Below are 15783 nucleotides of genomic sequence, written 5' to 3'. Positions count from 1 at the left end.
CATGCTCACACTGCCATCTCTTTCATCTTCTGAGACCTTGTTTGTATCATGGTTTTGCAGGGTGTTAACATCACTCAGTTACCCAGATGCTGCTCAGATTTTGAACTGGTTTTGGTATACATAACCTATTATATCCTTCTTAAAAGGACCATTCTCAGCACATTTCCATCAATTAACAAAATTCAGAGAAGGGAACTTTTCAAGTAACTTTAGACAGGTTGTTATTAAAAACATCTGTGTCATCTTTTTAAAATGTTCAGTAACTTCACGTTGACAATTTTTTTCCTCTGTGCCATCAGACACATTCTCTGCTGGATGTATAAGCTAAACTCTGGAATAAAGGTAACTTGGATAAATGCTGAAAAACAAAGCGACTCGGTAATTATAGCAATTTTCCTTTCAAGTTCTGCTGGGCGGAACAGGCATTAATGTGAGAGCACGCACAGAGCCCACCGGCTGCAGTTCACAATCAACCACTGTCCCTGTTAACCAAATCTCACTCAGGAGACCTCGGGGGTGACAGTGGGCCACACCTGGGACACACAAACTATCCTCAGGATGAAGGGAGAAAGGAGAAAAGAGAATGAGGGATTTAAAAACTATGTAACTATCATGTTCCAGTTTGTAGTGATAAATTTGAAAACCTAGACTAAGTGAATAATTTTCTTGGAAAATATAAAGCACAAAATTGACTCAAGTAGAAATAGGAGAGCTGGTCATTCCAATGGTGGGGGGGGCACAGAACAAAAAAGTAGCCACAATTTTATCCTTACAAAGGCACCAGGCACAGGCAGTTTTATGTGTTTCCAAAACCTCTGAGGTATAATCTCTCTGCAAAGGAGGTACAGAATTTAGGAATGGAAGCCCTGGAGACCAGCAGCCAAATTCTAATTCCATCTCCACCTCCTACCAGCAAGGTGATCTTGGGATGGCCACTGCAACGCTCTGTGCCTCAGTTTCCCCACCTGCCAAATGGACGTGAAAATAGTGCCTCATTCATAGGGTTGACCTGAAGGTTATTAACTCATGTAAAATACACAGAAATGCCCCTACTGCAGAGTAAGAGCTCGATACAGATGAACTGTTATGAAGAGTTAACATTATTCCGAGGCACAGAAAAGACAAAAGCATCACAGTTTATTTCTATATAGCTAGTCAAAACCCTGGAAAACCAATGGTGGGGATGACACACACACAGACACACACGTGTCAATAGGGACACATGATTTATAAAGGGACAGAATTACTCTAAATAAAAGCATCGACAGAATCAATACAGGAGCAAGTAAAGCTTATCTCAGGATTGCAAGGATGAGTCAACATTATAAAATCTGTTAGTTCAATTTGCTACATTAAGAGATGAAAAAGAAGAAAATCCTCCATCATCTCAAGAGAGAGTCAGTCCCCCCAAAAGCATTTGGTACCAGTTAACATTCTTTACCGAATTTCAAGCATACACAACTGCAAGATCTTCAGGAAGCCAAGAATGGGAGGAAAATTCCTCGACCTCTAACAAACACTGTGCTTAGTACATTAGAACAGGGGTCAGAAAACTTCTATAAAGGGTCAGATAGCAAACATTTTAGGTTTAGGGGGCCACATGGTCACTGTCCCAACTATGTGACATCACTGTTACAGCACAAAGCATTAGACAATATGCAAATGAGTGCAAGTGGCTCTGTGCCAATAAAACTTTATTTAGAAACTACCATCCGTGGGCTGGATTTGGCCTTTTGGCCATAGTTTACAGACCCGTGCATTAGAGCCATTCACGTTACAGTCAGAAACAAAAGAAAGATACTCGATTTCATGTTAGAGTCCTAGTGAATATAATAATACCAGAATATATATGTGAAGTACAAATACTAGAAAGGCAGAGATAAAAATATAATTATTTGTATAATGATATGACTATTTGTCTAGAAAATCCAAAACAATCAACTGGCAAACCATCAGAATCAAAAGTGGCCAATTTTAAGGTCAACTTACAAAAACAATAGCATTTATTAAAAAGGCAGTATATAATTATAACCTTTCATGAGAAAAAGGGTCCCATTTGTAATAGCAACAAAACCCAGGAATAAACCAAGAAATGAGCGATTCTGACTTAAAAGAAAACTAGAAACATTACTGAAGTTCTAAACAAGTCGCCAGGCAGACCCCTTCCTGAGCAGGGCTCCCTGTCACACCAATGTCAGTTCTCTAAATTGTGCCCACACACTGTTATCCCAATAAGACTGCCAACAGGGTTGGTTTGAAACAGCTAATTCTAAACGTCACGTGGAAGAGAAAATGTGCAAGGTCCATTGAGACATATTTTTAAAAGGACATGAGAAGGAACTTGCTGTAAAAACCATCGTAATTCACGCGCGGTCATTGTGCAGAAATTGACACATTGGTCAGCATTGAAAGACCAGAGACTGAACCACGTTTGTGGGAAGTTAGCTCATGATGAAGGTAGCGGTTCACGTGGGTGAAGAAAGGATACCTTTCTCAGTGAATGATGATATGACAATTGTCGGTGCGTCTGAAAACAGAAAATTATAAACCCCAGCAGCACACAGGGCCCATGCCGAAGGCGCCCTTCCTCACAGCCCCTGGCAGCTTCTCTACTTCTTGCTCAAGCTCGGAACCTAAGGTGAGCCTGGACCTCCAGCACCTACAGAGACAAGGCTGAGCAGGGGTGGGGACACGACCTGATGGAGAAGGGAGATTGATGGGGGGACACAGGGATGCGATGGGGGGTTACCACGACACCACACAGTGACAGCCACTCCATCTGGGGTGAGGAGGGAACAGAGGGAAGGAATGGGGACCATAGTGGGGGTCACCTGGGGGGTCTGGGGGGGATTGTGTCTCAGCTGCAATGATTAGGCCGGGGGGTCTCGGCACAAAGGCCCCTCCACCCCCGTCCAAGTTCTCAAGGGCTGGTCTAAAAGCCGCCCCCCAAAATCCACCCTCTGAGTTTCTGGAACTCAGCTGGAAGAATCTGCAGTCCAGGCCAGACGGAGAGCACAAGCCAAACAGAGCAGGGGTCACGTGGAGCCGTCACCCCGTGCTCTGCGGTAGGGCCTCCTCGAAAATCCGCAGAAGTCCCCGTTCCGCCTCACTGCAAGGAGGAGCCCCAGACCCCCCTCCTGGCTCTGCCTGTGCTTCCGTTGACACAATCATCTGAGACAGCCCCGCCCTCCCAACATAAATAAGCAGCCTGTTCGATAAAACAAATTACGCACTTTCTGACATTTGCCGGTGTTTTTATCCCAGAAAGGCTGTAGGACAAATTCTCACAGTCCCCTGTCCCCCAACACCTGGTAGCCCTCTGCTTGGGGGAGACACGGTTTCCCACCGCTGCAGCCCACCTCCCAGCTGGACCGGAAGGGAGGCTCCCATGGAGACACAGATGTTTTCGGGGTCCTGCCCCCCAGCAGAAAACCCACTCCTGAGGCATGGACAGGGATCCGGCATCCAGAGCCAGAACTGGGGACCCAGAATGTGACTAAATAACTTTCTGAGTCACCTGTGTTGGGGTGACCAATTTTTGTTTCCCTGAACTGACATAGCGCAGCCTCTGTTTTGGGGGGATGTGACAGGCTGACTTTCACGCTGGGTCTAGCTTCCCCCGACTGCACCCCAGGAAGGAGAGGCCCTTCCATCCCACAGAAAGGCCAGGTGGGGAACCCGGCCCAGCCGGGGGGCTTCTGAGGCTGCAGCATCACCCCCAGGTGCAGCATCCCTGCAGAGTGGCCAACGGGACAGCACCTCGTCACGCGCTCACTGTGCACCCCCGGGAAGCCCCGGGGCACCCTTCCTGCACGTGCTGTGAGCCGCCACCCTGGAGGGCAGGCCCCTCTGTGGGCAGGCCACCCAGGGATGCTGGGCCCACGTGCTGTGACCACAGGAATCCACACGCCCGCAGGAAACCCCCGGCAGCCTCACAACTTGGTCACTTAGTGGCCTGGGTCACGCGGGCACCTTGGCTGTCCCACTAGGGAGGTCCTGGCAGGCGACCCCCAGGTGCTCCTGTTAAGAAAGGCTTCTGGCACGTGGCCTACGGCCACAGAGCCCAACCCAGAAGTTCCCTGCCCAGAAGTGACTCCGACAGCGGTCAGCTCCCCTGTGCCCGTCCAGGGACAAACGCCAGGACTTTGTTTCCAGGAATCGTGATGAGCAAGGGTGGGGCAGGGTTCCACACTAAGCCCCGAAGCTCGTGACACGTGGATGTGGTAACTCACTCTGCGCCCGGGAAAGCATCAGTGAGAAACGTGTGTATTGGGGTGTCTGCGACCCCAGGAGAGCTGCTCCTTGGGATCCCGGGACCCTCCACCAACCCTCAGGCTTCTCAGGGGCTGGGCCTAAACGTCCAGCCTCCCTCCGCGGGAGGAGGCTGCCCGTGCCCCGTGGCCCAGGTTCACTTTACTGCAACCTTGGCATGTTCTCATCACTGGCTGCCCATCCTGCTCCCTGGCGCCTGGCCCCGCCTTGTTCTCTCCGACCCTCGGCGCCCCTACCCCGTGCAGGGCCAGGCAGCCCTGAGGCTGCCCTTCCCCTGTCACCTTCTGCCCCCACTCCTGGGCTGCCCCCAGCTGGGCTGGGGGTGTTTGTGAACGTGGTCAAACTGCGGACACGGCTAGACAAAGCTGGGGGGCGGCGCAGGGCACTGGGCTCCCCGCAAAGCACCGTCGGCTCCCTTCTCTGAAAAGGGACCTCCCCCCACCGCGGCCGTCTGCACGGAGCAGGGCCCCCAGCTCTGGGCAGGGACTCGCCCTGGAATCTGGTTTCCAGAAGAATCTCTCCAACCCCCTTTGGAGATTCCTAGTTCGGAGTTGCTCTTGTGTCTTCCCCACCAGTGCCGGGACCCAGGGTGCCCAGGACTGACCCTTCTGAGACCTGGGCAGACGAGGCCCTGGGGCCCAGCAGGGGTCGAAGCACCGGCTTGAACAGGTGCGGCCCCAGAACTCACAGGACACACCTGCCTGGACCCCACGCCAAGGGCCTTCCTTCTCCCACCTCAGGTGTGGATCCTGGGCTCCTCTTTGCGGTCCGCTGGACTGGGCCGTGGGGCCTGGAGTAGCTTTTGGGTTCGCTGGGCAGGGAAGTCGTGGGCCAGATGGACTCACCTGGGCTCCCCTGCTGGGCCCAGCTCCAAACCGCGCTCCTTCCTCTGTGTCTGGAGGCTCCCAGGAGCCCCAGGGCGGGGCCCTTCCTCTAACTGCCTCCACACCCTCCGATGGCCTTGGGGAAGGGCTCTCCTGCCCTCTTGTGGCCAAGACGCTGTGGGTGGACAGGCTGCGGCGGAAGGGTGGGCGCACCTGGGGATGGAGTGAGAGCGAGCGCTTTCTCAGACGTGAGGGGTTCGGAAACTTGACACCCAGTTAACAAACCTTAACCACTGGAAAGAGTGGTGCAGGGGGAAGAAGGAACCTACTTTCAATTATTTGTATAAAGATTTCTTTTTTTCTCTTAAAGACTCATAAAACCTCTCCTGGGTCATTCCTGGTAAAGACCAGAATCCAGGGATCAACCAGGAGATACAGGAGGAGAGAGGAGGGGAGAGAAGGAGAGGGGAGGGGAGGGGAGGGGGGCCCATGGAGAGGAGGCGCCCCTCCCTCAGATAACGAACTGGGCAGCGGATGCCTGGCACCAGGAGCCCCAAGGCACCCCGCGGGGCTCTCCTGTCCCCAGGACTCTTTCACCAGGGGGTGTTTCCAGAAGAAACGATGCTGGAGGGGCCAAAGAAGGCATCTAGACCTCCGCGAATGAACGGCGGGGCAGTCACCATGCTGGCCCCAGGGTTCTGCAGCAGGGCCAGGACCTGCACTGGAGATCACAGGTCTTCTGGCAGCTCCGTCCCAGCTGGAGCTCCAGCTCCCAAGGTCCAGTGGGAGGGGCGGGGGCCGCCCTGGTCTTGTGGCCCTTGCTGGGGAGCGCTGATCTTTGGTTGCCGGGTGTTTTGTGACTCTCTCTCTAAAACCTGCTTTGGCTTCAGTTTGGGTCCAGGGCAACAGAAAAAGTGTATCCTTCACCCCTTTGCATTCAAATCTTTTCAAAAGAGCAAATACTTGCCCACAAAAATACCTGTTGCTCTTCCGACGTGGCCCAAATGCCCAGCAGTGGGGGCAGTGCACTCCCAGGCAGCGGAGGAGGAGAGGGGCCAGCTGCCTTTGGCCACGTGTGGCCCGGTGTGGCTGCAGCGCGGTGGGCACCCGGCGAGGAGGGCCGGGCAGGGAATCCCACCTTGCAGGCCTCTGTGCTCTCAAGGGTGAGGGAAAGGGCCTCCCTTTCTCGGGGGGTTGCAGACAGGCCACCCATCCTGGAGAGAACATGTAGGTTTGTAAGGGGGTATCTGTAGTCTTGTCCAAGGGAGGAATGTGGGTTTTGTTTGTGTCCCTGGAGAGGGGAACTCAGGGTGCTGGGGGGTTGCACACTGGAGGCTTCTGGACTTCCCAGAGTCCCCGTGGTGGTCTTTCCCGGGCCAGGGGGCTGTAGGGACCTTGGGGCCAGGCCTGGTCTGTGGCGAGCGAGCAGGTGTGGAAGCTGGTTTCGGTCTGCATACGGCCCCCCAGTGCCCGCATCAGAGAGTGAAGCCCTGACAGGCAAGGTGGCTGCACTGGCTGGAGTCGCTGGGACCCATCCGTCGGACGGGCCTGCCGGATCTGCGGCTCAAGTACCCCACCTGGCCAGCCGTGCGGGCCTGGGGTCAGTCCTCTGGCTTGCCCTTCCGCAGCCCGCACGCTGACCCTGTGCGCGTCCGGCGCGAGGGGAAGCAGCGGAACCCAGGGGAACGCCTGCGCGGCCCGCAGGTGACGACTTCCGCGCTCCTGAACGCGTGGCCCCGCCCCGGACCCTCCCCCAGGCGCCAGCCCCGCCCCAGCCTGCACCCGGCGAGGCCCGCAGGAGGAGACGTCCGCGCGGCCCCGCCCCCGTCTCGGCCACGCCCACATCCCGGCCCAGTCCACCCGCCCCTCAGTCCCGTCCCCGCCCCTCGGCCCGGCCCCGCCTCGGCCCCCAGCGGCTCCGCCCGTTCTGCCGCAGGAAAGTCCCGACTCGGGATCAAGCAGGACTCATACCCTAGGTGGGCCCCGTGGCGTTGCCGTGGTACTGGCGACGCTCTCCACGAGGGCGGGCTGCACTTCCGGGGCGCGGCACGACCACCGGAAGTACGTGGCCGCCCGGGGCCATGGCGGCGCTTGGCGTCTTCTGTCTGCTGCTCGGGGCGGTGTACTGGCCGCCGGCCTCAGCCTCGGGCGAGGAGTTCTGGCCCGGTCAGTCGGCAGCCGACATCTTGTCGGGGGCGGCGTCCCGCAGACGGTAAATGTCCTCGGCTGGGCCGGTGGGCAGGGACCCGGCGAACCGGGAGGCGGGGCTCGGAGGGCCGGGAGGCGGAGCGGTGGAGCCTCGGTCTCCCCTCGCCTCTCGGGACCCCTGGCCTGGGGCCGCGAGCCCTCCGGAAGGGCAGGCTGCAGGTCCGCGTTAGGGGGCAGACCGGGGCCCCCTGATGCGTGATGCGGGACTTGCCTGGAGTTCGAGGAGCCCCCGAATCAGATGTTCGAATGGGGTGGTTCTTAAGAAAGCCCAGCTTTGTTTACCTGCAGGAGAATCTCCGTCCCATCCAGGTGTTGGTTGTTTCATAGATAAGTCTCAGGAATAAGAGACGAGCGTCACTGCCATTCAGCAGTTACTGAGGGCTTGACCGAAAACAGACTGCTGGGTGCGGGATGTCAAGACGGTAGATGGGCCTCTTCCTGGCAGGCTTGGGGGATTGGAGGCTCAAGCCAGGGATCACAGCATGGCCTCGTTTGCAGTAATGGAGATGCAGAGAAGGGGGCAGTGAGGACGTAGCAGAAGCTGAGGTCTCCTGCCTGGGGCTTGTGTAGAGAAGTCTTGCTTTACGTAGGGCAGCCGTTCTCAAAGTCTGGCCAGGGATCCCTGAGGTGCCAGGCCATTTTCGTAGAAAGGCCAGGATATCATCTGCCTTTTGCACACACTCTCTCGAGAGTTTACTGTGGAGTTTTTCCAGAGACCACCTGGCCTGTGATACCATAACACAGAGAGTGAAGAAGCAGACGGGAGAATCCAGCAATCACCAGACCAAAAAGAGATTTGCAAAAATTTAAAACAGTGCCGCTCTTGTCCCTCATGGTTTTTGTCTTGAAAAATGTACTTATTTTTCATTTGGAAATTTGGAAATACTAATGATAAAGGTAATACGTTTATTTTTGTTATTTTTAAGGGAATTCATAAATACTTTTCTAAAGTTCTAGCTTTAAATTCGAAATCAGGAATTACCGATAGATTTAACCCACATAGACAGTAGCCTTTGGGGTCCTCGTAATCGTTAAGAGTGTACAGGGGTCTGTAGACCAAGAAGTTTGAGAACCCCTGGAGGGTGAGTGCTCGGATTCTGGCTGCGAGACTGTGCTGGTCTTAGCTGTGAATTATTGTTGGTGGTTAAACGGAGGCCGAGATGTCTTCTGCGGGCTCTTTAAGTGACTGGTCCCCTAGAAACGGGTGGGCCGCTGCCTCCACATTACAGACCAGAAGCTGCGGACCGTGCCTGGAGTCGGGCGCTAGGCCGTGGACGTGGGGTGTTGGGTTTTCTGTGCAGAGCCCTGGCCCTGAAGAGCCAGTCTCCTGCCCTCCCTGCCAGGTATCTTCTGTACGACGTCAACCCCCCGGAGGGCTTCAACCTCCGCAGGGACGTCTACATCCGAGTCGCCTCCCTCCTGAAGACTCTGCTGAAGACTGAGGAGTGGGTGCTGGTGCTGCCCCCCTGGGGCCGTCTCTACCACTGGAAGAGCCCCGACATTCACCAGGTCCGGATTCCCTGGTCCGACTTTTTTGATCTCCCAAGTCTCAGGAGAAACATCCCTGTCGTAGAGCACGAGCAGTTCATTGCAGGTGAGGCGTGTGGCCGCGCTGTAACTGGGGCCGCGTGCTGTTGGTCTGGGTGTGAACGTCAGGCCAGGCCCGAGACCTCAGCCAGCTGGGCCGTCTCCTCCTGGGCCTTTGCTCTGCCTAGGGGCCCTGCTTCCGTTTCCCCCACTACCAGCGATTTTGACCTCTCCATAGTTTTTCTGGGGAAATAGATGTGAAGCATGTGAGCTATGTGTCCCCTCGCCCCTGAAAACCCCGGCGGCCTGGTGAGCTGGAGCTGTGATGGGGGGGTGGGGGGCAGGACCACAGGCCTCCCCCTGTGCAGGCCATGCTGTTCCTACCTGAAGGAAGACATGTTGCGCGTATGGCGTTGGCTGGGTGCCGGAGGAGATGTGCGACCACACGTCCGGTCTCGCTTGGCTCTGGTCAACCTTCTCATTTTGATGTTTTTAAGAGGAAAGAGTTGAAGATTTCTTAGAATGAAGACACTTAGAGCTCACCGTTGCTTTACTCAGAAGACGCCAACAGTCAGGGACACCTCTGCGCCGGTCCCGGGCGCGGCCCGGAAGAGCAAGTCACAGTTCCCGAGTGGCGGTCGTAGCGCTTCTGCTGTGCGAGGGCCTGGCGGCCTGAGCGTCGCTGCTCCTGCCGTGGCCAGGCCCACACGTCCTCCTTGTCAGGTTCTGTTCTCACCACGCCGCAGACCCTGTCCCGCGGGGACGTTCTCCGTGTGGGGCTCCGCTGTGGCTGCAGGGCCACTGGACGGCCTGCTGCCGTCTGCGCTCCTGCTGGGAAGGCAAACCCTGAGGCTGGGGGGCAGCCCTCCTGACCCGGCTCAGCCCGGGAGGCGGGCTCGGCCGCGTCTGCGCGGGCCCTGGCGCCCAGGGCACCGGCCCCTGACCTGCCAGCGCGGCGGCGCCTCGGCCGCCAGGGGTGCTGAGTGACTGCAGACGGCTGTCGTCCCTGCCGCTCTGCAGGCCGTGTCCCTCGGGCCGGGCAGTGGGGGTGGGGACCGAGGCCCCGGGTGACACTGGAGGTGGCAGACCGGCCTTGAGCAGCTCAGGTTTCCCGCTGCAGAGGGGACAGGCATGGGGCGTCGCACCCGGAAGGCCTCCAGGCCGGCGTCTCGGCCCCCGGTGTTGCATCCCCCCGCCCCGCCGTCGGAGGAGCCCCCGAGCCCGGGCCTCGTGCCCAAGCCAGAGAGTGTGGACGAGACACCGGTCACTCGCTGTGGCTCTCTCGTCAGTGCGCTCCGTCGTTGCACCTGTGAGCACGTCTTCACTTGTCGCCGAGTCGTGGCTGGGAGGCTCCAGGTGTGGGAGGAGCAGTGGGTGAGAGGGACACAGGCCCCTGCTCCCCGGGGCCTCCTGCTGGGGGCGGGGGCAGAGCGTAAGTAAGTGGCGGGGACACGCAGCGCTCGCGGCAGTGACCAGAGCCTCGGGACGAGAAAGCAGGAAGGGATGTAGAGTGTTGGGCGGTGGCCGTGGACTGGGAAGGCATCCTTCTTGGGGAGATGCGGTTTGAGTGGCCTCACAGGGGTCAAGAACGAGCCCCGGAGGGGACGGTCCAGGAGGGTCAGCTATTCAGGGGTCCCGGGGAAGGAGCACCCCCGTGGGCTCCGGGCACCACGGGGGCAGCCGCAGGAGAGGAGGGGGGCAGAGCTAGGGCAGCCTGCGCCGTCGTGGGGACTGACCCCGCCCACGGCGAAGTGGAGGTGTGGCTGGAAAGAGAAGGGGGCCAGGCGAGGCCGGATGCTGTAAGAGGTGGGGGCGCTGAGCGGCCCAGAGGAGATGCTGGCTCCCGGACAGCCCCGCCAGGCAGCCCTCCCGTCCCCTGAGGGACCCCCATGTCCCGAGGTCACTTGTTCCATCATCTCTGCTTTTATGAGCTCCCTCCAGTCCTGTCTGGGAAGACGGTGGCGTTAAATACAGTGGTACTCCTCTGTATCGCCGCAGCGTGTGCTGTGGTCGCCGTTACTGTCGGTCCTTGTCTCCTGCAGAGTCCGGCGGGCCCTTCATCGACCAGGTCTATGTCCTGCAAGGTTATGCAGAGGGCTGGAAGGAGGGGGCCTGGGAGGAGAAGGTCGACAGCCGGCCCTGCATCGAGCCGCCCCTTTACTCTCAGGACAAGCACGAGTATTACAGGTACCGCCGCGTTCGGGGACTCAGGCTGGTTTAGAGATACCTGGCCGAGACACACTTGCCTTTTCCCGTGTTGTTTAACGCACTTGAACGTGGTCGTGGCGGTGTTGTCACCCCAGACCGAGCTGCCGTCGGAAGAGCTGCCTGTGGAAGTGCTGCTGTGTCCTCCCCAAGCCCGCCCCAAGCGCCCCCGCACGGGGAACCAGAGTAATCCGGTTCTAGACCTGGAGCAGCTCGGGAGCTCCTGAGAGCACAGCTGCTTTAAGGACAGTTACTGTCAAAACTGGCCCTGGCCCGTGGGCGTTCCTTCCGCCGGGCTCCTTCCGGGCCGCCCCTGCTTCCTGTCATCGTACCGTCCAGGTTCCTGAGGAGAGAGCTTCCGCGGTCTCATCAGATCAGATGAAATTTGTGGTTTCTTTAAAGATTTCCACAAGGTCACTACCTGTGGTCACGACCAATAAGTTGTGAAAACGTATTGGTGAACTAAGAACTATAGCTGAGTTTATCCAGATCAGGCCGCGCGTGTAGACTTCCTGCCCGCGGAAAAGGAACCGCACTAACCGGGTGCCGTGGGTCTTGTTTTCCAGAGGATGGTTTTGGGGTTATGAAGAGACGCGGGGTTTAAACGTTTCCTGTCTGTCTGTTCAGGGGTCGGCTTCCATCATCGCCCCTGTGCTTTTGAGAAACACGTCCGCGCGGTGAGTGTGTGGGCTCTGGGTGGTGGCTGGTGCCAGGGCACGCGTGTGGGCGCGTCCGCGTGTGTCTGTGCTCCGTCCTGCTGGCTGGCCCGCGGGCGTCGCCGGAGGGTCAGACCTCATCCCCTCCCCCACCGCCTCTGGAGCCGGGGGGCCGGCAGTTGGGATCCAGGGGAGCCCCCGGGAGGGGCGAGCGGCCCTGCTCTGGAGCCTCACGACGGCGGTCTCCGGTCCCGCCCCTGGCGGGTGGTGGAGTCGGGTTTACGCCCGGATCCCGCCCCGGGCCCTGTCGGAGGTGGTGGGGCGAGCGGGGCCTGCTGGGCGCAGCAGGGCGTGAGGGTGGGCGTCGGGGCAGGGGGCGGGCGGAAAGAGGAGGACGGGATGAGGGCCGTGGGGTCGTGACGCTGCGGCAGGGGGAGGGCCGGGACAAGAGCGGGACCAGCAGGGCCAGGAGGGTTTTGAAGTGACCACTGAGTGACCGGGGCTGGCCTTGGAGGTTCCGCACGGGCGAGGAGTGCGTCCCCTCGGGGCCACCCCTGAAATCAGGGCCTCTCTCGCGGGCCTCCTCGAAGCCTGAGCTGTGAGTGGTCAGAGGAACAGCTCAGGCCTTTCCTGGACACACCGCCCTGGCCGCTGCTCCTGGCCTCACATGTTGGGAGTGTGTCTGCGTGGCCGGTTCCTCCTGGAAGCAGAAACCAGCCACACGGGCCCCGCCCGCCCGCCCTGCCACCAGAGGGTCAGCGGGGAGGGCTGGGGTTCCTGGCGAGTGGCAGGGTTTGGTGCGCCAGGCGAGCTCCTCAGGAGGGGCTCGTGTTTGGTTTCTAGGCAGGTGTCCTAGGAGTTCCCTGCAGGTGTGAGTTGCTGGGGACGTGGGGGCCCTGAGAGGGCCCCTCCTGTTAGCCACCTGCAGTGTCCCCGAGCCTGCGCACGCGCAGGGCAGGCCTCCTGTGCTCTCCGGGGCCCGGGAAGGTGCAGACTGTCCCAGCACGGCCCCAGCGTGCCAGAACGCCAGGCCGCCTCCCCGCCGGGCCTGTGTCAACAAAACGCAAGCGGGTCCACGGAGGCAGCGGACGCCTGCTCTGCTCGGTGGGTCCGAGCTCGACGTAAGAGATGAGGTTGCTGAGGGTACCGCTTGCTGGGGCCCCGCGTTACTCGTCTTACAGCTGTTCGCATTTCCAAAGCAGATCTGGCTGAAGCTTTGGGCTGTGGGACCGTTTCTTCTGAGTCCCATTTGTGGGTAAGGGGAGCTGAGCCCAGGACAGACTTGTGCCCGGAGGCCCCTCTGTTTAAGAGAGACGCAGGGGGCTTGACAGCGGGGAGATGGCGGCGCTGAGACCCACGAGGCTGGACGGGGGTGGGGGGGACCCCACCATGCAGAAAACTCAAGATGTGAAAAGCACTAACCAGAGAGAGAAGGTTGATACATTCAGTTACGTTAAAATTAATAAGTCTTGTCCGTCAATAGAGAGCGTTAACAAAATGGAAAGACAAAGCACAGAGAGGGGTGCTTGTAGCACGCCAGTCACGTCGGTCAGTACAGGGCTGGGTCAGATACAGGCAGAGCTGCTGAAGATCAGTGAGTAAAGGGCAGGCGGCCTTGTAGCAAATTCAGCGGGAGACGCCGTCAGGTGTACTGCCGGCGGAACACGCTGCTCTTAGACCCCAGGGGAGACGCAGGGCGCCGCCTCCCAGACGTGGCCTGTTTCTGGAGGGTCCTCTCCACGTGTGCTGATTCTTCAGGTTGCTTGATTAGCTCGGGCAGACCACCTTTCCTGCCCCTCACTTTGCAAGGAGGGAGTTGAGCCTTGAGGAAGGGGCTGGCTTTTGGCTGGAGAAATGCAACCATGATAAGGAGTCTGTTTCATTAAGGTGATTTTTAAAAATAAGAGTAAATACTGAGTTTTGTTCCTTTGGGGTGGTCATCGTTATATGGCTTTGCCCTTTATCCACTAACATGATGAGTTGGGCCGTAGATGCTCTAATCCTGAACCATCTTTGCACTCCTGGTGTGAACTCCATTTCTCAACGTGGGTCACCCTTTTGATATATTGCTGGATTCTGTTTGCCAATTTTATATTTTGTTTACTCGTGGGGTTTTTTGCGTTGAGAGGCAGAGTCGAGCTTGGTAGCTCAGCCAGTTCAGTGGCTGGGACCGGAGAGAGTCCGTCAATGTTTAGAGCCACTTAGGAATCAAAAGCTTCTGCAGGCAGCTGCCTGTGAGAGATCTGCTCAGCGGAGGTTTGCCCAGACGCAGCCAGGCGACCCAGCAAGGTTTGACCCTCTCAGAGTTCGTGCCTGATTGCTCCCCGGCCCAGGGCCTCCCCCGTGACAGTGCTCTCTGGAGCGCGTGCACATAAAAACCTTTTCCTGTTGTTTAAAAATAGGTCCGTGATGTTGGACCGAGCCGAGAACCTCCTTCACGACCGCTACGGAGGGAAGGAGTACTGGGACGTGAGTGTTGGCGCGGCGCGTCTCCGTACGCGTGGTTAGCCTTGAAAACCCAGGACCCGCAGCAGCTCTTGCTTTCCACTTTGCTCACTGACCTGATGAGGCTCTTAGCAGGCGTGGGGGAGGGCCCGCCGGCGAGTGCTGCCCCCTCTGCCCAAGGAGGGGCTCCAGGGAGCGGGCTGGGGCGCCCCGGGCCCCTCCTGCGCTGCACCGGCTGTCCTTTCCTGCTGACGCGTTCCGAACCTGGAGTGAGAGCTCCGGCCGTGTGTCCTCAGCATTGAAAGGTGGGGCGTCCTGTGCCCCGAATCCTTAATAGCGGAGTCGGGCTCTGCTCTGACGGGGAAGCGCGGGCTCTGGGTGCACAGACAGTGACAGTGAGGCGGGTGGGCGAGAGGCTTCTCCCGTCCTCCTGGGGGCGGGGACGGCTTAATCGGCAGGCGTCTGGTTTGGAAAGAGGCGCAGTTCTGCCCACGGGGGCCGGTGCAGCAGTTGGGCAACAGAGTCGGACGTTCCCTGAGAAGAGCCTTTGGCTGCGAGGTGGGGACCCAGGTGAAGTCGGCCTGGCCTGTCAGGGGCTCTGCCGGGCGAAGGAGCCTCCAGGGGCATCCGGGTGGGTGGGCTGCAGGGGACACGGGCCCTGCCCCACTCGGCTCCCACGCTCCCCCGGGTCCTGGGACCTGTGCAGAAACTGATCTTAGAAGGGGCAGTGGTGTATTGTTGAAGTGAAGGAGAAGTTTTAGGCAAGTTACACCTTCCTTAAAACTGAGCTCTGAGCCGCCTCAAGGCAGATACTTTACAGCCTGGATTCTCCCGCTCCCCGTGGGGACAGAGCCGCGTCTCACCTGGGGCTCCCGGTGGATGTGTCGCTTCTCCCGAGGCCCCCGTGCGGGAACCGGTTTCCCCGGATCGCTGCACCTTGGCGCTGCCGACCGTGTGGACGGAGCCCCGTGGCTGTGCCCCCCCCCCGCCCCGTTGCCACATGGTGGGCGTGGTATTTTCTGCCACAGGGGCTCCCCGGTCTGTTAACTGAGGTGCAGGTTTATTATTTATGGCAGCTAATATTTGAAAAAGAAAAACACGGTATTTGCTGTCAAAACAATGCGGTTGGTATTCTGTAACCTCTGCACCTAACGCACGACGAAGGGCAGCGCTGCATGTGGCGAGGTCCGTCCCTGGACCGCGTCCTGTCCTGTCCCTGCGGGGCGTTGGTCAGTAGTCAGTCCCTGGATGGACCCAGTCAGGCCCCCCAAGTCTCGCCCAGTCGTCACCAGCCTCGGCCTGTCCGGTCCTTCCTCCACCTGGGGAAATGGGTGTCCTGCCCCCTCTGCAGCCCCTGACCCCCGGCTCTCAGGGTCTGCCCTGTCCGGGGGTCATTGATGCCTCCTGTGGGCGGGCAGGGCAGGCAGAGGCCCCCAGGTGGGACCCTGCTCCCTGGACTCGCGACCTGGGTGCCTCCTGGGCGGGTTGTTGCAGAAGCGCAGAAGTGTCAGAACGTGGACACGGTGGTTCTGTGCCTCGTGACAGCATGTGGTCCCCGCAGCCCTGGAGGGCGGTGACCCCCCTCGGCACCTGCAGCGGGGGAGGGGTGACGGGCGGGGACCCCGGGACGGGGAGGGGGAGGGGTG

The 15783-nt window shown here is 58.8% G+C and overlaps 1 protein-coding gene across 1 annotated transcript in view; it reads left to right on the top strand.

Moving 5' to 3' along the window:
• The first annotated feature begins 7091 nt into the window (after nucleotides 1-7091).
• Nucleotides 7092-15783, top strand: part of POFUT2 (protein O-fucosyltransferase 2) — an 11304-nt gene continuing 2612 nt past the window's right edge. The window contains exons 1-5 of the mRNA XM_024120467.3: nucleotides 7092-7308; nucleotides 8648-8898; nucleotides 10874-11018; nucleotides 11603-11713; nucleotides 14095-14161. Coding sequence (XP_023976235.1) covers nucleotides 7178-7308; nucleotides 8648-8898; nucleotides 10874-11018; nucleotides 11603-11713; nucleotides 14095-14161 — 705 coding nt within the window. The 5' untranslated portion in view covers nucleotides 7092-7177. The remainder of the gene's footprint in view (nucleotides 7309-8647; nucleotides 8899-10873; nucleotides 11019-11602; nucleotides 11714-14094; nucleotides 14162-15783) is intronic.

This window comes from Physeter macrocephalus, chromosome 8 (genome assembly GCF_002837175.3).
Source record: "Physeter macrocephalus isolate SW-GA chromosome 8, ASM283717v5, whole genome shotgun sequence".
Lineage (NCBI taxonomy): Eukaryota > Metazoa > Chordata > Mammalia > Artiodactyla > Physeteridae > Physeter > Physeter macrocephalus.
The sequence above is the reverse complement of the archived record's forward strand: the minus strand, read 5'-3'. Positions and strand labels throughout refer to the sequence as shown.